Source organism: Bombyx mandarina, chromosome 07 (genome assembly GCF_030267445.1).
Source record: "Bombyx mandarina strain Sakado chromosome 07, ASM3026744v2".
NCBI classification, from domain to species: domain Eukaryota; kingdom Metazoa; phylum Arthropoda; class Insecta; order Lepidoptera; family Bombycidae; genus Bombyx; species Bombyx mandarina.
The window spans coordinates 6,650,100-6,674,772 of NC_143214.1; the positions used below are offsets into that span (position 1 = coordinate 6,650,100).

The following is a 24,673-nucleotide window of genomic DNA, read 5'->3' on the forward strand; positions in this document are numbered from 1 at the left end:
CGACTCGCAAAACCGAAGAGAACCAATATTAAATATACGCTAACTCATCAAAAATATTAACTACCACTAGTTACTAATGAAAAAAAAACTTAGTTGGAAACACAAGTGTTTATTTTATTGTCCAAGTGGGTAAACGAGCTCACGGTCCACCTCATGCTCAGTGGTTACCGTAGCCCATAGACATCAAGAGCATAAAATTAAATGCATCCACTCACCTTGAGTTCTAAGTATTCTATAGCATTATAAATGGCGGCTCCACCCTTCGAAACGAACGCATTACTGCTTTGCGACAGAAATAGGTTGGTATATACCTACCTGCCCATGCGGGCTCACTAGTCACCAGTAAAATTTTGTATATAGATAACTGTTATATCTCTTGAAATTGATTAAATTAATAAAAAAATATACTTAGATATTTATTTTCCCTTGCACATACCTAAATGTGCTACATAAGTACCTATGCATATTTATAAAGTTTATTTTGACATTCATTACCTAAGTAAAAATGGCATCCAATTTACAAAAACTAAAGTGAAGTACATAATAATATCTTGTCGTAGAGTTGCAGATTCATTTAGGAACTAATTGAAACAAAAAAGTCGTAATTAAGCCCTTTATGTTTGTAAACATGTACCTATGTGAGAATTCGAAAAAGCTATGAAAATACTATCTTGTTGTTTTAAGTTCGTCAACCTTTTCCGCCCGATATAGGTACTGATGAAACGTCTTTAGAAAAGTATCTGTTACAGCAACTACTAACAAAAAATCAAATGAAAATACAAATTTAAAATAGTTTAGGTACATACGTGTTATTAAGGCTTTAGATTAATAATTAAGAGGCAAGAACATTTTAATTCAACAGCTCGTGTTACAACTTCAAAAATGCATGCACACGAACATCATTTTAGACAGTAGGTATACGGCCTGGCCTACCTGGTGGTGAGTGGTCACCGTTGCTTATACGTCTGTAATGCTAGAAGGATCTGCAACGCCAAGGCGCTGTTCAACGAATCTAAAAATTTAAAGCAGCTATTTAATATCGGCAACCGGCGTCTAAATTGATTTGAAGGTATTGAAGGTAATATCAATTATTTATACTTAGATGTCGTTCGTGCTTTTAAAATCATCGCTCACAAAGTTCTTAATAGTAAATTATGCGAGACTATTAAGCCTTTTTTTTTCTCTTATAGCCTTGAGAGGCTATTTCAGCTTCACCTTAACGCGTGTAGGTGAGCTCACGGGGCTCAAACTGGAGTGTTGCTAACACTGACCCTAGCAAGAACAGTGCTTCGCAGAATCTATCACCGGATCGGAAACGCGACCCACTGAGAAGATCCGTCGAGCTGTTAAGCCGGACTTTACTGATGAAATTGTTTTTGAGAAACATTTCTTTAACATATAATTTTGCTATTATAAAGAACACTGCCTACAATAATGCTTTTGTAGAAAATTTCAATGAACTCTTGACTTTGAAGACATAGAAGAACTGTGTAAGTAGGTACTTAATAAAATTATTTATGACCGTATTTATTAACGGTACCTCATCTCTGTACTTTGGTTTGTGTGCATTGCGAGTAGCAATAAAATTGTTTGTGGAATGTTAAATGAATTCATGAGGTAATAAGGAATCGATAACCGTATGCCGATAAAATACGCATTTGAAACAAGTTCTTTACTGCGTTTAGTTAACGAACGAAAACTTATTTGAATTGTAATTAATGTATATTTGTAGCTTAGTGCGTCAGTGAAACTGTTTGATTAGTTTCAGGCGTCGGGAAACAATTAGTTAGACGGTAGAGAAATGACTGTGATGGAGCGCGTCGCGTGTGCCGTTGTCGCCTTCGTTCGTGGGCCGAGCTTGGCACGCGTACCACGCTGAATATTGCTGAGAGTTCTGGCGAGGGGAGCACCTCACACGCGCGCCAGTACCCCTCCGACCAGCGATGCTGTGCTGTCTCCGGAAATAGAGTACGTCCGATTTCTTTGCGAATATCGTAGTTGGCCAACCGCATTGCACCGGCGTGAAGCCGATAAACTGCGGTTCTGGTTTGATGATAGAGGCTATTTGGTTCAATTGATCGAAAGTTACTAATCCTTTACAAGAATTTACTATACCGCATTTTAACGGCAGCTATTTCAACCCGACCTTCATTCTGCGGAATCAGAGTCGGGCTGAATTAGTGCATTTAGTGTTTTCTCTGGTTTAGTGTAGATGTGTACAACGTCTGTGGATCGACAGATCAGGTGCGCGAGTGTCAGTGCAAATGACTAAGAGCCCGCCGTGACGGGCTGAACTTTACAAAATGTGGACCAAGAGATTAACGCTATGGAGGCTTACGTTGTGCGTGCTGGTATCGTTATCGGCGCTGGCCGCCCTGTCGCAAGGTGAGTCCTTGTGTCGCGCCGTTCTACGAGTGGGAGACGCACATCTCATTCGCGCTCTGCGTCACTATATCGAGGCTATTTTCGGAGTTACATGCGCTGAAATTATGTAAAAAGCTCACGTATGTGCGCTATTTTTGGCGATAGCCTTAGTAAAATTTTTTGTATGTCAAAATGATCTAATTGACCTAAATGCGTCGGAAATTACAATAGCAAATGCTATAAATTGGTAACGAATAACAATATTTCAGTGCCATGGCAAAATGCCGTCAAGCGTTGTACATCACAAAGTCAGATACGCAAATAGAAATACTGGGATTTGTCGCTGAGCGTCGCCATCTTGTGAAAAACGATAGGATCGTTTAATGCCGCCATAAATTTTCAAGAAAGTAGTTTTAAACGTTCTCGTACGATTCTTTTCTTTTAAACTTTATGTTAAAATTTCTTGATTCCATAAAAATTCCATAAAATGTTCTAATATTATTTTGTAGTATTACTTACTGACTGGGTCAGCCATCATTTGGCTGCTCCAGTTCGTAGGTATAGCTTAGCATTTTGTATGATCCTATAGATATATTAGTCCAGGTGTCTATGATTGGATTGATCTAGGTGTATTTTTTGTGCGTTTTCATCTTGTTCTTGAAATTATAACGGTCGAAAACAATTCATATTCATTAATTGAAATATATGGATAGAATAAGCAACTTTATACTTCATGTAGGTACCTATAACCTAACAAATTGAGGAAACTGTATGTTGGTTGAATTTTTATTCACATTGATTAAATTCAGACAAAAACGGTTTACCGTACAAAAGCAATGTAAGAATTTTCAATGAACCTCCGTTATAATTAGTTAGTATTAACATTATTAGTATTAACAGTTCGCAAAATCATATCATCATCAAGAATATAACAATAATATCAAAAAGTTTAATTTTATCTATATCTATTTTTTTTCTTTCAATTTATATTACAAATGTAAACTTAATCAATGTGAAGCATAAACATCATTAATTTCATGCAAAGACTTGCATGCACCTGCCCACGAATACTGACTTTGTGCGGCGAGGTCAAACTTTCGGCCGTCAGATATAAATAATAGCTGATAGTAAAACTGATGAACGAAAAGTAGCGCCGAAGAAATATATTATGTTCTTTAGATACGTGAGATTTTAAAATGAGTAATACCTATTCTATTATTCCTGTTTGATTTTGAATACCTACTTTTTTTTAAGTGACCTACTCACGTACCATTATAAGATACTAGCCGTACTCGCCCGCTTCGCTGGGCATTTAAAATTAACATTATTATTTATTGTCATTATTACTAGGGAGTCCAACACTCATATAAATATTAGCCTATCCATTATGTACATGTATTTACTACATGAATACCAAGTTTCAAGTCAATCGGATGCATGGTTCAGTAGCTATAACGGAACATCCGTAAAAACCACTGTAGATTTATATATTAGTATAGATTGGTCTAATTTCCGTTATAAAGTAGGTATTTAAATTTTTATAATACTTATTATTCTGTTAATATAAAATATACTTGCACATTTTCCAGTAAAGACCAATTCGATCAGAATATTCCCGGCAAGACTCAAGCTTAATTTTTTATTGAGCGAAATTATATAAATCTATAGGTACCTACCTACTCGTAATAGCAATAAAGTAGTCGTTTTCTGTTTAGAGCCATATGCTATCCGCCTAAACTTTAGGTAACCTAAACTTTAGGTGGATAGGACATGGTCTATTTCATTATTTGATTAACTGTCATGTAGAAATTTACGGTCGCGCGATGTGGAATAGTTATAAAAGCCGTTGTATATCACGTGTTGAATACGGCTGCTCATTCCGAGACATTAGATTACTGGTGGCAGGGCGTCTTGTGAGCTCGCACGGGGAGATAGCACCGGCCTGCCTATTTCTGCCGCGATGCATGCGTTTCAGTTTGTGGGATGGAGCAGCCGTTATACCATAGAACTGACCCTTTCAAGTCAAGTCATAAAGTGGAGGTCGGCATTGATGTTATTGAAGTCTCAATTGCTTCGATAAGTTCTTGTGACAGGGACTTTGGGTTTCTATTTCCCTCTTGGTGCCGTATCGCCGCTGGCGAGTTTGAAGACTTCGGCTGTATCTGTATTTGTATGACACGGGTGCCGGAATTCACGTTGTGTAAGCAATGGGCGCCGGTCGCAGATGATATCGTCCGTAGCAGTCTACACATCAACAGCAATAACTCCCTCTACCCAGATTTAAGCAGAAATCATGGTTGGTTTCCATCTAAAGCCTAGGTTAAGTTATAATCAAATTATAAATGTAAATGTATGTATGTATTGCGAATTTTTTGACGTTCTCCATAGCGTAAAAGTTCACTAAAATTTGTATGGAGTTGGAACGTTTGCCTACGTTTGCCGCTAGGGGCGCTGTTCTCCATACAAATTTTAGTTAACTTTTACGTTATCGAGAACGTTAACAAGCTCGCACTAAGCACACTGTTCAATCTTGTGCTAAATTAATAGTTTCGGTTGACTCAAAAGGTTGAAGATAAAATTAAAATTACTTTGTCAATGTTTTGTTGACATGCATTGATTATTTATTTTTTGTAATAATCGAGGATTACAATGTCAATTGAAAAAAAATACTACTTTAGATAGATCAATTTAATGAATAATTTTAATTAGAATGGAATCTCGATATTGATTTTCAATTAAGAGTCAATATTGTATTTAATTTTAATGTAAGCATTTTGTAGCTAATTTTTAAATCACATACCTAAAGCTGTTCTATTTCTTTTCGATAAAGTAATTATTTAGTAAAAATATTAATTTAGTATAAATACACCAACTGTTTCTTTATTTAATATACGGGAAATGTGTGAGTTCTGTATGACGTGTTTGTACAACGTGCCGAGCGGAAGACTTGAGCTCAACACTATGTGTATACAATCTTTGTTTTATAAACAAAAATAGATCTTCTGAAACTAATGATCAGGCAAACCTTAGAAACCATCTTAGTACTAACATTTCGTCAGGTTCGTATTTCATATTTTCTTCTATGGACATGATCTCTATTGGACTTAAAAGCATTACTACTGCGCGGCAGAAATAAGGACGATAGTAGTAGCTATTCGTGTGGGCTTACCATACGCCCTATCGCCTTTAAGAGTCCATTGGTGAACCCAGTACACTGGTAAGTATATACATGACATGCTGTCTATTGATGGCATGCATTGCTATGCGGATGACAGCACGGGGGATGCGCGATATATCGGCCATCAGAGTCTCTCTCGGATCGTGGTGCAAGAGAGACGATCAAAACTTGTGTCTGAAGTGGAGAACTCTCTGGGGCGAGTCTCCGAATGGGGTGAATTGAACTTGGTTCAATTCAACCCGACAAAGACACAAGTTTGCGCGTTCACTGCGAAGAAGGACCCCTTTGTCATGGCGCCGCAATTCCAAGGAGTATCCCTGCAACCTTCCGAGAGTATCGGGATACTTGGGGTCGACATTTCGAGCGATGTCCAATTTCGGAGTCATTTGGAAGGCAAAGCCAAGTTGGCGTCCAAAATGCTGGGAGTCCTCAACAGAGCGAAGCGGTACTTCACGCCTGGACAAAGACTTTTGCTCTATAAAGCACAAGTCCGGCCTCGCGTGGAGTACTGCTCCCATCTCTGGGCCGGGGCTCCCAAATACCAGCTTCTTCCATTTGACTCCATACAGAAGAGAGCCGTTCGGATTGTCGATAATCCCATTCTCACGGATCGCTTGGAGCCTCTGGGTCTGCGGAGGGACTTCGGGTCCCTCTGTATTTTGTACCGCATGTTCCATGGGGAGTGCTCTGAGGAATTGTTCGAGATGATACCAACGTCTCGTTTTTACCATCGCACCGCCCGCCACCGGAGTAGAGTTCATCCATACTGCCTGGAGCCACTGCGGTCATCCACAGTGCGTTTCCAGAGGTCTTTTTTGCCACGTACCATCCGGCTATGGAATGAGCTCCCCTCCACGGTGTTTCCCGAACGCTATGACATGTCCTTCTTCAAACGAGGCTTGTGGAGAGTATTAAGCAGTAGGCAGCGGATTGGCTCTGCTCCTGGCATTGCTGAAGTCCATGGGCGACGGTAACCACTTACCATCAGGTGGGCCGTACGCTCGTCTGCCTACAAAGGCAATAAAAAAAATAAAAAAACTCAGAAAATTCGGTGAATCCCTTACCTTCCTCTTATTTACTTATTTTAGTGCACGGACGAGAAGAGATGAGTTTGTGCTATAATATTATTTCATATAGCTACGTGTTTCTGTTGCAAAACATCAAAGAGTTTAATCGGAAGTATGGTTTCCTCTCAAAGATACCAAGTAAAATATTTGATAAAAAAAAATGTGTTTCAGAACACAAAGTATCACTTTATTTAATCTCACAAACATATGATATAGTACAAGTACAAGTAAAGATAACAATGAACAATAGTGTTGAAATGGTAGATAAATCCATGAAAAATGATTCGAAAAGTCAAGATTTTAATTATAGGGAAATCCACAACTACATTACAATACATTTAATTTTGTCTTAATATCATACAAGTTCATCAAAATGTAGGGTTATATAGTAAACGAAAAGATGTGCATTCGATATATACTAGAAATAAAAATAAGGTTCAACCATAATTCAATTTAGCAGTTAATTATTGTAAACCAAAATAATCACTTGTTCCTTGGCCAGTGCATATTATTACAACAAGGGTATTTTGGATCGAACTCTTTTAATATTAAAAGTTTATCGTAAAGAAGTCTCATCAAATTAAACAGTATAGTCTAGACTGTATATCTTATTTAAACGTCATGCTAACTATGAAATACGTGCCTAATCATCACTTCACAATAAAACTTGATATGCTTTGTGGCACAAACGCTCTTTGACAACTTTAAAGAATACTATGTGAACACAAAAATTTAGTATTTAATACTAGAACGTTTTGTGTGATATATTGGAACGAAGTTCCTTACGGAAGGCTTGGAGGGGATAGGGATTTTGCTGCGCGACCGAACTGAAAAAAATGTGATAGTAAAACCGTAAGAAAAAATCCGTGGAAAAAAGTGCGTGGAAAAAAATCCGTGGAAAAAAGTGCATGGAATAAAACCGTTAAATGAGACGTGCGCAGGCGCGACAGTCGTATACACAAGCGAGTAGTGTATAATACCTTTCTCTTTCTCCTTCTTTCTTTTCGTTCTCTCATCCCTTCTCTCTCTATTTTGTAATTATTTCTATTTCTATGTAATTTTATGTTGTCAAACAAAAATAAAGAGACATATTTTGTTATTTTAATTGATAATTTGAATTACGATTTTTTATTTTTATTTTACGTAATTTATTATTTCCTAAAATACTGAATTTTCTAAATACTTTCCTGTACTTAAATAAAAACTAATCAGCAAAATTTAAGAGAAAAATCAAGAAAACCAACATAAAATTGAGCACGTTTTTTTTTTGCAAATTGTGTTGATTCTACATTAGCCGAAGGAACTTCGTTCCTACCTGGTGTCCCACGACACCACATAATTAGTTTTTTTCATGTAATTGGACCACTGGTAGTGACTGTTAGTTTCTTATGTTATATTGCGCAAATCAGAACCTTTGTCTTTATTCTTACGCATCCAGATAATGTCAAGATTGAAGTAAAGGCAACTAAAGTGATTTAGTTAAAATGAATTGTTTTTAAAATTAAGCCTCAAGGGATTCTCCTCACGTGTACTTCTATTTTGTAGAACGAACAAACGAAAAAGAATATCATTTTGAAATCTGCACTGCCTCATGTAGCAAACAGCCATGAAATAAAAACAATTAAATATGCACCGTCGTCGCTAGTATAGGTTTTTTAAATGCAAATATTGCCCTATTAAGTTTGTTCTTCACAGGAACACGTGAATTTCACCGTTACACGTAGGTAATACCAAGAAAAACAACCGCCCACACTAAAGCTCGTCGTCTTGAAGTCGTCGTGGCCTAAAGGATAAGACGTCCGGTGCATTCGTAGCTAGCGATGCACCGATGTTCGAATCCCGCAGGCGGGCACCAATTTTTCTAATGAAATACTTACTCAACAAATGTTCACGATTGACTTCCACGGTGAAGGAATAACATCGTGTAATAAAAATCAAACCCGCAAAATTATAATTTGCGTAATTACTGGTGGTAAGACCTCTTGTGAGTCCGGACGGGTAGGTACCACCGCCTTGCCTATTTCTGCCGTGAAGCAGTAATGCGTTTCGGTTTGAAGGGTGGGGCAGCCGTTGTAACTATAATGAGACCTTAGAACTCTTATCTCAAGGTGGGTGGCGCATTTACGTTGTAGATGTCTATGGGCTCCAGTAACCACTTAATATCAGGTGGGCTGTGAGCTCGTCCACCCATATAAGCAACAAAATAAAAAAGCTCCAAGCTCTCTAATTTACGAGCTTTTATCAGCGTCAGCGAGTTTAACATTTGCAGTAGAGTGAATAGTCAATATTGTTTTTTTACTATTTTACAATATACTGGCACCCCTATTGTTACTATCGTAAAACTGGCAGTCCAATAGGGTGCTTTTGCTCGTGGCTGTATTTTAAACAATAAATCGGTCTATAATGGCGAGGTGGCATCATATTCTTTGAAAGTTTTATCAACACTTATATTACGAGTATTAAGAGGTATGATTTGTTAAGCCTTGACCGATTCGTTTGCTTTTAAAGATACTGCAACAGCTCTTTACATGCGCCTGATACAAAAAAAAATACAAGCCATTCATTGGGGGTCCAGTCTTTTTTTTTTTTTTTAAAACCTAATTTTAGATCGGAATTATTTTAAGTTTTTATTATCAAGAAATTCAGAAACAGTCTCTAGTTCCACCTTTAGGTTTTTTTTACGATTAATCTATTTTGAAAAAAAGCGCTGTCGTTTCATTGTTTGCGATTTATAATATTTCTGTTTACTTATTCCAGCTGACGGCGAAATACCTTCAGAATCACAGTGCCGTCCTTACATCGAAAAAGCCCTTAAAGAGCTTGAATCTGGAGATTCGGAAAAAGGTATTGTGTTACAGTAAACAATGTTTTTTTGACAAGACACCTAGACGTGATATTGATTTGAGGTAATATGCATATTGAGGTCAATGTATAAAATTCGTCCGTCTTCCAACGCCAAAGCATGAATACTATGCGGTAGTAAAATTTATGTACATATGTCGCGGTTGTTTTTTTCCATCCATCTGCACTGCATGTATCCGTAGTTTTGTGAATCTGTTGATCATGATTCCTTTGCCATTCGATAGATGTTCATAATTTCTTAACGATCTCTTAATACAGTCTCTAAGTCTTATCTAGGTCTGCTGATAGGAATTATTTGTTCTGATTTGATGAGTAGGATAACAGGTTGCACGCAGTTGAGATTTCACCTCGTTTCAAAGTAAATGACGCCATTTACGTTGTATTATCTGTGGGCTTCGATAATATCAAGTGTTTTCATCGGTTTTTGCGAATTTTATGTAAACATAACTAAAACTATTGTTACGGTTCAATCTCGAGTCTCTCGACGGCTCGTTCCAAAAATTGATTGGGAGGAATTAACTTTCGGAGCATACGTTTTTGTTATAAGTTATCAAAAACTTATGCAGATGAAATTCATAGTAGATAAAAAACGAGAATCTCGATTATTACTTCAGAGACCTTTGAGCACGCGAATAATAAGAGTGATTAGCGTTGCAGAGTTACTCGGTAAATTTGTTTTAATTTAAATTTTTTTCAAGGAATCATAGTTGCCTACGTAGTAAAGTTTTTACGACCTCGCTGAAAACCAGGAATAGCTTCGAGATTGACACAAGTTTGTTGGTGTGGATGTTGCGTCTATTTTAATAGCCCAGATACCGGGCTGCGTCATCGATATATTGCGACGTTAAAGAATAGCCATCACTTGGAACTCTAATAAACTAGTTCGACGTGAATGAATCATTAACGAAATTCCTCATTCGTTTCGTGTTTGGATGAATATTGACTGACACTCGCAGCTGTCGACATTACACTCGTGACCTTGTAACGATATTTTATCGTCAACAAAGTCATTAAAACCATGTAATAACCGTACTTCAAAAGGACAGTGAGAAAGTTTTGTATTTTAATTAAAAGAAAACAATTATTTATCTCTAAGAAGGTATCCATGCCGGCACGCGATTTAGTGTTTTTAAAACCGTCGCTTCCGTATATTGTTAACTATGTAATACAATGTCCTAATACTGCCAGGCGTGAGCAATCGCGACCACACATCTCATTACTTATGACGTATGCCCCGTCGATCTTATATAAATCTGTTTATATTTTAAAACCAAGAAATGGGTTTCTTCTTAAGCCATCCTATCTGCCAGTAGTTTCGAGGGTCTTCTATTCCAATTACGTGCGTACAGGTAGGGCTCCGTCTAATATAATTTACTAAGACTAGCCTTAACTAGGGCAGTGCTTCGCTGAATCTACCACCGTTGTGCTTAGTTAGGAACAGCTTCCCTTCGCTTGCCGCTAGGGGCGCTGTTCCAACTCCATACAAATTAGAGTTAACTTTTACGCGATAGAGAAGTTAAAAAAACTCGCTCTAAGCACACGAATCGGAATCGCAACCCGCTGAGAAGATCCATCGAGAAAGTCAGTGGGTTGTGAGTGTCGAAAAGAGGTACGCGACCTCTGCTTAAACTGATGCTTCCAATTAGGTATCTAAAACTGAAGCTGACGTAAATTGTGTAGAAAATTTTCTCTCATTATGTAGCCTGTTAGCATTTGTGGCATGAAATTTACACTACACGTATATCAGTATAAAGTATAAACTAATTCTTAACAACTAAACTGCTCAATATCGTTTAAAAGACGTGCGAGTTTATTTAAACAAACTGACAACAAACAAACGAAAGCACAATAACACTTTTTGTAATCTAGATAATGTAATATCGGTAGTTAAGTAACATAACCAACATAAGCATAACATAAGCATTCAATTAAAAAGCGATCAAATCATATTTTTGTAACTCCGACAGTACATTTAAAATTATTAAACACTAGCGACCCGCCCTCGCTTCGCTTCGGAAACTGTAATTTATTATTGATTTCTCCACTATTTAATGGATGTTATTATACATATAAACCTTCCTCTTCAATCACTCTATCTATTAAAAAAAAATCGCATCAAAATCCGTTGCGTAGTTTTAAAGATTTAAGCATACATAGGGATATAGGGACAGAGAAAGCGGCTTTGTTTTATACTATGTAGTGAAGTATGAATTTAATTCGGAATAGGAATGCTGCATTTAGAAACCGGAGAGTTTTTATATTACTAAAGTTTCAAAAAGTATTTCCATTTACCTACATACCTAGTACAGCACCATGATTGGAATAAAAACTAAGGTAGAGCTGTATTGCTTTTCAGGCCACGTGATTGATAAACACGATAATGCATAAGCGATAGTTCATATATTACGGATATTTATATGTATGTATGCGTATAAATTGCGAAACAATATAGACCTTTCAAACCGCCATCAAAAAAATGAATCAGGCTCCCAGATGTTCTTAGCTAAGGATTTGATTAAACTTTCCATAATATGGCTGAACCATAACAATATTAATTAAAAAAGTTTATTGTTTTTTCGAAACAGAACAAAACCTTTAGCGGATTCGAAGTCAAGCATCAAATAAACGATTTTATGAGGCTTATTTTTTGGACGTATTTTTTTATTGTTATTATTTTGGCTGATATCGATTATACTAAAAGTATGTTATTTTTGAATGCAAAAAAGCTTTCATAGGAGTTTGTCACTGGTTAATGGTGATTAGGTTTTTAATATGCAGCTTTCTCTATATTAAAAAAAACTTACGGCAGAACGTTGTTATTCTTTATGTAAAACTTACTATGTTGTTTCGAATGCTTTAGAGATATCGTGGTCTTCTAATGCGTGTTTTCAAACGACTTCAACGATAAAGGAATAGCATCGTGAAATAAAATTCACAGGATTATAACTGTATAATATACTTGAACATCGCAAGCCCGGGAGCTACATAATTTATAGGGTATAAAATACAACCTTAGGTTTCTGTTCACAACGCAGGAACCTATAGTATATTATAGTACCATGAAAATGTATTTTTTTTCTTTATGGTAGCTACTCATATGGAGTAACAATTATTCCTTAGGTATTATTTTTAAGTGATTGACACTTCTATCGAGAGTACGTTGACATACTCTCGACTCATCTTAATAATACCTTGTCAGTTTTTTGTGGTTTTTTGTAATAATCTTAGGCTTAGTACCGTGATTTATAATATATTTTCAATGCATTACAGATTCCACAGAAAAAAACGACAGTAGTGAAGTAAGTATAAACGACGACACGAATGAAATAAGCTCTTCAGAAAATGATGGGGAAACGCTAGAGGCCGGGGAAAGCAACGAAGACGATACACCTTCTGTTGAGATTGCAGACGAACCCTATGTATCTCAATTATCTGTGGAAGATTTAGATGACAAGCCGGACGAATCTAGTGAGGACGTTGCGTCTGGACCTCAAGACGAAGATAGTGTCGAGCAGTCAGAAAATAACGAACAAATTGAAGACGGAGACAGCAAAGAAGATGGAGAAGCATCTGCTGAAGAGACAGCTGAGCAAGGTATATATAATAATATATCCATAACATTAATATTAATTTAAGCAGTTTTTTTTATCATTAACAAACAATAATCAAATTTCAGACAGCGGTGAAGAAAAAGAAAGTGAGGATGGCGATGAAACAGAAGATTCTAGAGAAGATAGTAAGGAAACAACAGCCAATGACGAAAATGATGATTCGAGTAAAGAAGATGGTGAAAACGATCAATCTGACGATGTAAATGAATCTGCGGATGAGGAATCTTCTGTTGAGGCTAAGGATGACAAGTCGAGTGAAGATGATGACGGATCTCATGAAAAGGCTGATAATGAAAACAAAGAAGACCAGGGCGAGTCACTTGAAGAAAGAGAAGACGGGGCCGATGAACAATCAGACGAAAAAGATGATCACTCAGAAGACGGAAATGGTGAGACTAATGATTCGGAAGAAGCACAAGACGATGGTTCTGAAGATAAAAAATCTGCAGAGAATGAGCCTTCTGGTGAAGATAAGGATGAATCTATCGAAGAAAAAGTTGAAGCTGAAAATAAATCAGACGAGGAAGATAAGGAAGATGTATCAAAGGAGAACGATGAAAAACAAGAACAAGACAGTAAAGAAGACAACATCGATGAAGGAAAATCTGAAGAAGCAAAATCCGATTCTGATGAGAAAGATGAGAAGACGTCCGACGAGGAGGAAGGAGCTCCTGAAGAAGATCTATTGTTGGTTTGTATTTTTATAAGTTTAAACGGCCAAACGAGCTAAACGCCATATCAGCTCGTTTGCGTTAAAAAAAAAAAAAACCCATTAACACCACTATGAGAATGACTTCTCTCTTACAGTGAGACGTTTACTTGAATTCTATATTGCATTGGTATAATGTCTTTCTAGCTCCTTAGACCAGAACACGTAATTACTTTGCAATTGAAAAAAAACCGGCCGGTGGTCACAACTTGCGCGGGCTTACAATTTACTTATTTCCTATTACTCAAAATATCAATCATAGGGAAGGTTCCGAAAGCTTGAAAAATATATTGTAGCTGCTATTATCACAACCGAATTCATATGAAATTAGTTCCCTCTGACCCACTCAAGTCAGAATAAATATCAGAGTATATTTTAATGCGTGAAAACGATACATTGCAGACTGGTGAAATTCCTGAAAATCTGAGATCTCGTGAGCATATCAACCAGATTCTGAGACTAGACGAGGAAGCTAGTGAAGCTGAAATAACCGTTGAGAGATCGGCAGATATAGTACTCAGGGACTTGAAAAGACTCTATGAGAATTCTATCAAACCATTAGAAGGTCTTTACAAATACAGAGACTTAAGTAATCGTCATTTTGGTGATCCTGAAATATTCTCTAAGCCTTTAGTACTCTTCATGGGACCTTGGAGTGGTGGAAAATCAAGTATAGTGAATTATTTAACTGGCTTGGAGTTTACAGAGTGGTCCTTGAGAACAGGTCAGTTGCTAAATCATTAAAGTATGTTTTTTCAGTTTTGGAATAAACTTCCTTTTTTTTTTGCTTTGATGGGTGAACGTGCTCACAGCCCACCTGGTGTTAAGTGGTGGTTTTAAGTGAAGCTCATAGACATCTACAACGTAAATGCACCACCCACCTTGAGATATAAGTTCTAAGGTCTCAGTATAATTACAATGGCTGCCCCACCTTTCAAACCGAAAAGCATTACTGCTTCACGGCAGGAATAGGCGGGGTGGTGGTACCTACCCGTATGGACTCACAAGAAGTTCTACCACCAGTTCCTTCAACGATGCTTCTTGATCGCCATAAAATGTAGTGTATATTCTCTCAGCCTGTGACTAGTAAAGTTGGTGAATAGTTTCTGTGAATTCTGAAATTATAATAAATACGACTTCAATTTCATGTCTTAAAACTCTCAAGATTGGCGGCGGTTGAGACAGTGCGATCTCTATGGGCTCTAGCAAGAGCAAAACGCGTGGCAGTCTGTGAGTTCATCTACTAATTCAATTCGCAGGTGAATAGACTATAAAACAGAAAATTCTCTGTTCTAAAAATATTTGTTTGAAGTCGATCTTCAGTCATTTTTTTTAATTAGGTGCTGAACCATCGCCCGCCTATTTTAATATCCTAATGCATGGAAAAGATCCTCAAGTTTTGGACGGTACGCAACTGGCCGCCGATTGGACGTTCTCTGGCTTGCAGAAGTTTGGTCAAGGATTGGAGGAGCGACTCAGGGGCTTGAAACACCCCAGCAAAATATTAGAAAAGGTAAAATAGTGAGATTAATATTATTATGTGTATTAAGCACTGCCACGCCTGGGAAGACGGCAGGACACACTCCGGCGAGGTGGGCAACAATCGGCCGGAGCGTTAGGGACTATTGGGAGAGAAACCGGCGAACTATACGGGCATTGTCGAGCAAGACTGCTTTTTGCATTTGGGCCACCACCGACTTTTTGTTGAGACCAAGCCTCTCGAGATGTTTTGAGAGGCTTTTAGGGACCAAACCATTCACCGACACAACTACCGGGATTATTTCTGTAGATACCACCCTCCACCATATTATTATTATTATTATCTACATACGACAAAACACTTGAGATAGATGTACGTCATTTGTTTCTTTATTTTAGGTGAACATTGTGGAAATTCCTGGTATTTTGGAAGTTAGAAAACAAGTTTCACGAGTTTTTCCATTCAACGATGCCTGCCAATGGTTCATTGATCGAGCGGACATTATCTTCCTTGTTTATGATCCTTCTAAATTAGACGTAGGTCCGGAGACTGAAGCTATTCTCGATCAACTCAAGGGTAGAGAGTCCCAGGTAAAATGAAAATGGAAAAAGCTATGCTTTTTTAATACGCTTTTATTAGCTTCAGACGTATATAAGTTAGTATGTAACGGAATCTTTGAACATGATTTTGACCCCCCTCAAAACGTCGGATTAACTCGAAATTTGGCATACTTATTAATGACCGATTCCAATTCAATATTAAAACAAAATATTGAAAAAATTTAATTTCAGCTAAGAAATGAAAAATAAATAATAGTTTAAAAAAAACTAACAAAATACGCTTTTATAGAAAATCCAACTAAAAGTAGAAATTTAATTTTAATAAATTTGAATTAAAGTAGATGCTTTTCAGGATATTATCAAAATAACCCTTCTACTCATATCTGTTCATAAAATATTTATAACTACTGATACCATGCACTCCACGCTTTTTTTTTACAATAAAATCATTACAATAAAACATATTTAATTAACGTGTTATTGTTGTATCTTTGTAGACCCGTATCGTGTTGAACAAAGCGGACTCCGTCAAACCCGAAGAGCTGATGCGTGTGCAAAGCGCGTTGATCTGGAACATATCTCCACTGATGAGTTCCCCGCAGCCCCCGGTCATGTACACGGTGTCGCTGTGGTCGATGCCGTACGAGGGCGGAGCGCCCGTGCGACTGCTGCAGGCCCAGGAGCGCGAGCTGCTGCGTGACCTGCGACACGCCATCGACAAACGCATCGAAAACAAAATCGCTAGTGCTAGGAGATTTGCCGTAAGTTAAATTTTTAATTGAATTAAAGGAAGATTACTACAAGGCAACTTACACCACTTCGAAAAGCGGCACGACACGAGAACCCTCTCACCGTGGCCGCCGGTAACTACATTCCGGTTCCTTTCGGATCCTCCCGATCCACTAACGGTGCTTTTAGGTACCTCTTTTATTTTATTTTTTTATTGCTTAGTTGGGTAGAACGAGCTCACAGCCCACCTGGTGTTAAGTGGTTACTGGAGCCCATAGACATCTACAACGTAAATGCGCCACCCACCTTGAGATATAAGTTCTAAGGTCTCAGTATAGTTACAACGGCTACTCCACCCTTCGAACCGAAACGCATTACTGCTTCACGGCGGAAAATAGGCGGGGTGGTGGTATCTACCCGTGCGGACTCCCAAGAGGTCCTACCACCAGTCATCACCGGTAAGCACCAGTAAGCACCGGTCATCGTTCTCGTCGAACCCGTCGCTTGCAACGAAGGGCTCGACGAGTAAATTAACCCACAGACACAGCACACTGAGTTTCTCGCCGGATCTTCTCAGTAGGTCGCGTTTCCGATCCGGTCGTAGATTCTGCAAAGCACGGCTCTTGCTCGGGTTCGTGTTAGCAACGTCGTCAGGCTTGAGCCCCGTGAGCTCACCTACTAGTTAAGGTTACGCTGGAATAGCCTCTCAAGGCTATCAGCTTAGGTAGGAAAAAAATAACAACTTACAATTACAGTTGCACTAGGTATATGTATTATTATCTAAGCTATATTTTTATTTCAACAGGTTCGAGTGAGGAACCATGCGAAGATGGTTGATTGTTACCTTACTACCTACTATAACCATAAAACAATTTTTGGCAACAAGAAGCTCATAGCTGACGCCATTAGTGAAAATCCGCAAAACTACCACATCTACGAGGGGCTTAGCACACTTACCAATATTTCAAGGTATGTATATATTTAAACTTTTTTTTATTGCTTATATGGGTGGACGGGCTCACAGTCCACCTGGTGTTAAGTGGTTACTGGAGCCCATAGACATCTACTAACGTAAATGCGCCACCCACCTTGAGATATAAGTTCTAAGGCTTCAGTATAGTTACAACGGCTGCCCCACCCTTCAAACCGAAACGCATTACTGCTTCACGGCAGAAATAGGCCAGGAATTACGCAAATTCTGAAAAGCGCGATTCACTTAATAAAAACGTTACAGGTATGACTTGCCGGATCCGGAAACATACAGAGATTTCTTCCGGCTGAATCCGTTGTACGAATTCCAACAATTGTCGGCAACATGCACCTACTTCCGCGGGTGTCCCATCACAAGGCTCGACGTCGCTATCGCCTATGACCTGCCGGAGCTTGTGGGCAAATACAAGAAGATGGTTGAGAGTGCTACGCCCCAAGGCATGCCCAAGAGTTGATGCTTCAGCGAACGAACGAACCCCGCGCCACTTACCTAACTCCTGCTTATTAATTTTAGTAAAATTGGGTTTGTAATATTTTGGGCACATTTTGCATTTCATTGTCTAATCGGGCATCGAAACAAAAAAAAAAAAAACTTCGCATTTTGTTTTACGTCTCTATTATCTTAATTTTTATTTGCTTACACGAATCTCGCTTTTTTCCGTTTCGAGTGAATGACGTGTTTGTATGGTAAATTATTTTCATTGTGTTTCTTTGAACGTTATTTATGGTTATAGTAAAAATAATTTGCAAGACAATTTTCGATATTTTATAACACGAATTTTATACGGTTCTCAAGAAAGTAACTAAACTAGTCATTACATTAACGTTTGTTAGTTAAAATTGTATTATTATATAAAAGTAGATGTTCCTATTTAGGACTAATCAATATACGTAAGTGGTCTCTTGCCTTGATTAATTTATTTTTTGTTAGTAATTTAAATAAGACAATGTGACTATTTAAGTAAAATAAAACTTATTATTTAGTAGGAAGTATTTTATTTTAATTACATATTCTCATTAATATGAAATATTTCTTATATAAATAAATAAAAAACAATTGTAGGTACATAAATAACAACATAAATAAAATTTGGAATTATATCATATTTGAGAAGCAACACAAATAGGAATGGTAAATTTCTTTTCCACTATTATTTTACTTAAATAAGTAGGTATACCTGCACTGCACCACTTGACAATATTTTTTATTCGAAGGAATACATTATATTTTTATGCTGTAAAACGGCTGACTCTTTCAGAACAAACCCCTTTTTTGGTATCGATGGGGAATTACAATTGACGGATACCTGGCTGACAGGGGTACGACTGGATTATGTCGGACTCCTAAGTCCTCGGCCTCTTCCATTTGATCCTAGAAGACTACGCCTTTAGAAAAGTGCGCAAGGCGGCGTTATGGCGCCACGCATAATGCCTACCGACTAAACCCCGACGAGCTCTTCCTTTCAGACTAAGACGGGACCTACAGTTCCGCAGTGCACGCCGCAAGTTCGTCTACGCCGGATCCCACCTTGGTGGACGAGTAGGATCTTCACCAGTCATTACTGACCAATACGTCACCACCACCACGTGAGGGGTGTACTAGAACCAGCACTGGCCTTTCGCCGGAGGCCTTTCGCCCACACCGCCAACCCCGTCTCTGCCTCCAATGAGGAGTCGACGTCGGATTTCTCTCTCCCGCTCCTCAGTTTCTCTCGGACATGGCGAGGTCGCAATACATGACTATCGTCTCCCAACACTCCTTCCTATCTACAATTAGTGTCACTACCGTCGACAATGTGAGGTTCGCTCTGAGAACCGCGACAAGTGACTTCTGCGGTTACTCCAACCTCGGGCACGCTTCAAGGGCGTGTTGTGCGCCATCGCCCGGGTGCCCGCACTGGTGGCAACCTTGATGTGGCTCCCTTCAGACTCTCTACAGGTACCTCACGAAGAAGCCATGTCCCGATAGGACCTGCGTGAGACGCAAGGAGCGCACATCATGTCGCTGAGCAGACTATTTCTTCAGTACAGGCATCAGGGCCTCAAGTTTGCGCCGGCGGGTTCACGACTAACCCTTAATATTAATGGGGAAGCTCTTGCAGTGAGCTTAGATATTGTGATGGCTTTCACGAAGATCTGGCATGGGGAACATCTGTCGAAGCTACCGGCTTGCGTGATTTCTGTCGTTGTTCACGTTTTCTGCTTTAATACCATTCCCGTTAAAGCTTTTGTATCGGTATCGTAGTTAAGTGGAGTGGTAGCTTTACCCTAGTTATCATCTGAAGTGTTGAAAGTCCTCAACAGAGTAGTATTTCACACTTAGAAAAATTATCACAGTGGCTTCTAAGCTGTGTAAAAAGCTTTTAACCCTTAATCAAATAACGGGAAGTATTTTCCCACCTCCAAAAATCTTTCTTTTTTCATAAACAGCAACATTGACCAATACCAGTCTTAACAAAATAAATCTCGGATGTAATTCTTTTTTTTTTGTTTGGCAACACTTTAGTGACGGTTAGTTTAAGTCGCCGTGAGCTAATGTCAAAGTCAAAAATTGCCCGTTTTTTTGAAAGTGGTCGGAGTGCAACGTTATTTTTTTGGAAATTGTTAAGAAAAAAATCTGGTAAGTACATGAACTTATTGTCAACTTAAACTAGACTCATTTTTCAAGGTTTTGGCTGTAAAATAACATTGATAACGTTATAATTTGACGGAAAAATATACTATTTAAAATGTGGGAATTTATTTCCCCTTGTCTGTTACTGACATAAAAAAATTCAAACTATATATATAAAATGTTTATCTGTCCAATGGGAATCACTTTGTAGGTTTTGGTTTTTTTATTTTGTTATTATATATGATTTTTTATGATTTTCAGCTATTTCAAAATGGAAAAAATAAATAAAAGACCACTCTCAAAGAAAGAACTCGAAATATGCATAGAAAATTTAGCGGATCTTTCAGATTTGTCCGAATGCGATGAAGAAGACGATCCTTGTTACGAAAATAGTATCCATTCTCCTTCTGTACACCTAGACCAACCAGATGCTCAGACAGAAAGTCAAGGAAGTACTGGATGAGACTTTTGTTTTTCTTTTTTGACGCCTCAATAATAAATGCGTATATCACCTACAATCATACACATATACCAACGCTGCATGGACATCGCGAATTCAGGTTGCGTTTAGCACGTTCACTGATCAATAGCTACACCACCAGAAAAGAAAACATCCAAAGTGTCGTTTATAAAAACAAAAAAGGTGGAGTTTTCGGAGTGCCGGATGAAATCCGTCTGATGAATGTGGGTATTCACATGCCGGACGTAATACAAACTTATAAGAGATGCAGGTTTTGTAGCACGAAAAAAATAGAAAAGAGGACCAATATACAGTGTTCAACGTGTCAAGTAGCCCTGTGTGCCAAAATATGCTTTAAATCTTTTCACGCTGCTCCTTCTCAGTAATTTATCTAACCTATTTTGTGTTTTTTTCTTTCCTATTATTGTCCCACTGCTGGACAAAGATCTCATCCAAACATAGTATATATGTTATACGTATAAGAGTACTTATTATTAATTGTATCTTTGTAAAGCTTAGTAAGTAATGAAATATTTCTGAATAATTATTGTTTTTTATTGTCTAAAAAAAAAATATTTACAAAAATCTGTGGCAAATCCGAGGTACTAACTAGTCTAAAAAATACTCCAAAACAATCTTAAGTGGTAACGGATAACGGGAACTATTTTCCCATTTGGCGATTTTTGTGTTTGCGAATACGAATAAGGGGAAATAATTTCCCACCGAAAAACACCCCCTTCCCTCCACTTTTTCGAAATTCCACTAAGATTTTTGGAATCTACGGACCTATTTTACTTAAAAACCAACCTTACTTTTAATTTATCTCACAAAAAGTTCCGTGTTTGATTAAGGGTTAAGTTGTGTAAAGCATAGGTTCGGCTTCCTGTGCTTTCATTTCTGGATCTGTGTTCTCAGGTACCAGCTGTTTCCACTTGACTCCGTAGAGAAATCAATCATTGGAATTATTGATTATATTCACATGGACCATGTAGAACCTTTGGATCAAAACAGGGAGCTTAGCCATCGTTATAGAAAATTTGATCAAATGAAGTAGGTATGTTATTTTTGCAGTCTGATGATCGAATCAAACAAACAATAGCAATTTTAAACCTTAAGCTGGCAAATGTCAAGATTTTTAGCGGGAACGCGAGAAGTGAAGTAGCGTGAAATGCTTCATTTTGTTAAAGTCTTTGTAATTAACCATCACTTTACTGTGACTTTATTTCATCCCATTTCATCTTATTTCATTTCATTTAACTTCATCTCGACTGATTAATGTATCAAATTAATCAATTTTCTTTTATTTCGCTCTATATATCATTTTTTATGAAAGAGAATAAAATATACACATTAAGTACCAATAAAGGATTAGGCAGTATGGTGTAATATCTACGCCTTTCTACTTGGAAAAATGGAGCAACTACTACTGTCACTGTTTGACACCAAAGTATGACATTTGCCTTATATTTGTCAATAGAAGAAAATTTACAGAAATAGAAGTCTGTGAATTTCTTAGACGAATTTTGATTAGGGAATTATATAACAGAAAGTTACAATTGCATAATTTCTTCAAGAATTAAATTTGTATTAAATAATATTGTTTATTATAAAGTATAATAAAACTTATTTAAGTTATGCACACGGATTTGTCACCCCATTTACACACCGATGAGTGTAATATTTTTATAAAAAAATTAGTAGATTGCCACTTAAATGTAAGTTTACTAATTGTATATTAAAAACGATTTAGTCCACAACTTACTGTAATGTAACGTGGAAACTATGCTTCATACTTTTGTTTTTAGGTTATAATTGAACCTTTCATTGTATTCAACAAAGATAGTACTATCATAAAATAAACATAAAAGTTTCGTTTCAGCATCCATTTCGTAAATTTATAGGTTATTGCAATGATTATGATCGCGACATGAGGAAATGTTTGAAAGCTGAAAGACTTCAGAGACAAAAAGCTAATCTAGATGAATCTAGACAACGCCACGCCAATATTCGAGCACGAATTTTAGCCCAGAGCGCAGCAGCCAACTGATATATATTTAAATTAGAAAACATAGTTTTGTGATTATGAAAACAATGGATTTCAACATTTTAGATTCAATACCAGATTTAGACAATTTGAAGACCTTCACAGAGAGATACTTTTCAAAACGATACTTAATCAATGTAGATGGCATAAAAAATAATGATATGATGATAATGTTTCATTCAAACCGAATTGCATTGTTGTGTCTAGCACCAAGCCATACCTTCTTCAGTAAAGACGAACATTACAAAATTAACTTCAACATTGGTAAAATTGATCGTTTGAACAATTCTGTCAAAGGAAAAAGTAAAAAGGGCGGACAACTATTATCTCCAAAATCTGTGATTTGTAAGATAGAATTCAACGATGAAAGCATATTCGAAGTGCCCTGTTGCATGAAAGGTACTTTGGTTGAAGTTAATGAAGAACTTGTACAGAATCCGTTGTTGCTGAAAAACATGCCAGATTCTGATGGATTTATTGCCATTATGCTAGCAAGTATAGCAATTTCAGAAGCGACAAAAAGTGAGTTGTTAACTCATGAAGAGTACATAAAATGTATTGATTGTTCTGTTAATAAAGAATAGTATTGACTTTTTAAAGTTGGGTTTTATTTATTTGATATTGTATTAAAACCAAATTAACTACAATGTAAACTCTATCAAATCTTATTTCAACAGGATTATTCCTAAAAGTGATTAAGTTCATTGGATCTTTGTTATCATAATTAAAAGTACTTTTGTGACTGTTCATGTCATATATGATCACGATTGTAAAGTATTGAATACAGTCAGATATCCATACAAAAAGCATCTCATTCACAATAGAAACTGTTTTATTATCTGTTAGAAAAATTATGTGATACCAGACAAAAGAATTGGCGCTTTTCCTTGATCATGAGGACAAAGCAGCCCAACAACTAGTGATAATGAAAGTATAAAAACATGATTAAACTGTAAAAAGAGTTTTAATTACTGCTGCAACTCTTGAAACCAAAGGTGGTGCTATGTTAATAATTCATTAATTTCACATTTAATCGTGCACTTTATTGCAACTGTAAGTGGATGACAGCCTGTGATGCTGAGTAGGCTACGAATAAATAGACTTATTATTTATTCACAGCCTACTTGATGCTAAGTAGGCTACGAATAAATAGACTTATTATTTATTCGTAGTAAGTAGGTCATGGACATTAACAATGCCAGGGGCACAGACAAGTTGTCACCAACTCCAAATAATCTTATTTATTTTTAGAAAGTTAATATCTAATAGTGAATATCTTATAAGTTTAGTTTTTTTCTTTTCCCAATCAAAAATATTCACAAGTAATTTCACAAAACAAATTTTGTGAAACACTTAACAACAAAATATTATTAAGGCCCTATGTGTTGTACACCCTAAATTAAGATAAAATTATTTTACGCTGAAACCGCTTCATTACTTTACGATATCGAAAAATAGGTAGAATGGAAAAGAGCTTCAAGCTTAACATAACCCATAGACACAGCCCACTGAGTTTCTAGCCGGATCTTCTCAGTTGGTCGCGTTTCCGATCTGATGGTAGATTCTGCGAAACACGGCTCTTGCTAGGGTTCGTCTTAGCAACGTCGTCAGGTTTGAGCCCCGTGAGCTCACCTACTTGTTAAGGTTTCGCTGAAATAGTCGCTCAAGGCTATCAGCTTAGGTAGGAAAAAAAAAGCTACAAGCAACCATTTATTTTTAATCAATTCAAAACGACTTCGATTTTTGTATCATATGCAGTGTATTGATTGGTTTCATTTTTGGTTTGATGGTACTCCTGGAATACCTACTAAAAATAAAAATAAACTTTAAAATAGATTTATTTTGTTGAGATTTTCAAGTTAAATTTTAATTTTATTGAACTTTGGAAAACTGAAATATTGAACTTATTTTTAGTACGACAGAGGATAGTAAATAACAAATATATGAGTCGACTATTATCAAAGCCGGCAATCTGACTTTTGGACAATGATTGGTAAATCAGAAA

General features: G+C 37.1%; 3 protein-coding genes and 1 long non-coding RNA gene across 7 annotated transcripts; all 4 read left to right on the top strand.

Moving 5' to 3' along the window:
• Nucleotides 1-1,833: 1,833 nt before the first annotated feature.
• LOC114243660 (sarcalumenin) lies at nucleotides 1,834-18,536 on the top strand. 4 transcript variants are annotated; one of them, XM_028175230.2, is made up of 11 exons: nucleotides 1,834-1,968; nucleotides 2,208-2,385; nucleotides 9,367-9,453; nucleotides 12,742-13,065; nucleotides 13,148-13,773; nucleotides 14,194-14,515; nucleotides 15,132-15,304; nucleotides 15,670-15,861; nucleotides 16,329-16,592; nucleotides 17,366-17,529; nucleotides 17,795-18,536. In XM_028175230.2, exons 2-11 carry the CDS (start codon nucleotides 2,304-2,306, stop codon nucleotides 18,003-18,005), a joined length of 2,445 nt encoding a protein of 814 aa, XP_028031031.2. In that variant the 5' UTR covers nucleotides 1,834-1,968; nucleotides 2,208-2,303; the 3' UTR covers nucleotides 18,006-18,536. The 4 variants fall into 4 exon arrangements, with proteins under 4 accessions (XP_028031031.2, XP_028031032.2, XP_028031033.2 ...); XM_028175231.2 differs by having other exon boundaries at nucleotides 1,838-1,968; nucleotides 2,213-2,385; XM_028175232.2 differs by having other exon boundaries at nucleotides 1,840-1,968; nucleotides 2,240-2,385.
• Nucleotides 18,537-19,951: 1,415 nt separating this feature from the next.
• LOC149502643 (uncharacterized) lies at nucleotides 19,952-21,165 on the top strand. The gene is made up of 2 exons (XR_016323316.1): nucleotides 19,952-20,170; nucleotides 20,426-21,165. It is a non-coding gene; the product is annotated as an uncharacterized LOC149502643 (long non-coding RNA).
• Nucleotides 21,166-22,059: 894 nt separating this feature from the next.
• On the top strand, nucleotides 22,060-22,671 carry LOC114243634 (COX assembly mitochondrial protein 2 homolog). Its single transcript, XM_028175193.2, has 2 exons — nucleotides 22,060-22,339; nucleotides 22,504-22,671. Exons 1-2 carry the CDS (start codon nucleotides 22,259-22,261, stop codon nucleotides 22,669-22,671), a joined length of 249 nt encoding a protein of 82 aa, XP_028030994.1. The 5' UTR covers nucleotides 22,060-22,258.
• A 35-nt stretch (nucleotides 22,672-22,706) lies between these two features.
• Nucleotides 22,707-23,267, top strand: LOC114243633 (protein Abitram). Its single transcript, XM_028175192.2, has one exon. The coding sequence runs from the start codon at nucleotides 22,707-22,709 to the stop codon at nucleotides 23,250-23,252; it is 546 nt and encodes a 181-aa protein (XP_028030993.2). The 3' UTR covers nucleotides 23,253-23,267.
• The last annotated feature ends 1,406 nt before the right edge of the window (nucleotides 23,268-24,673 follow it).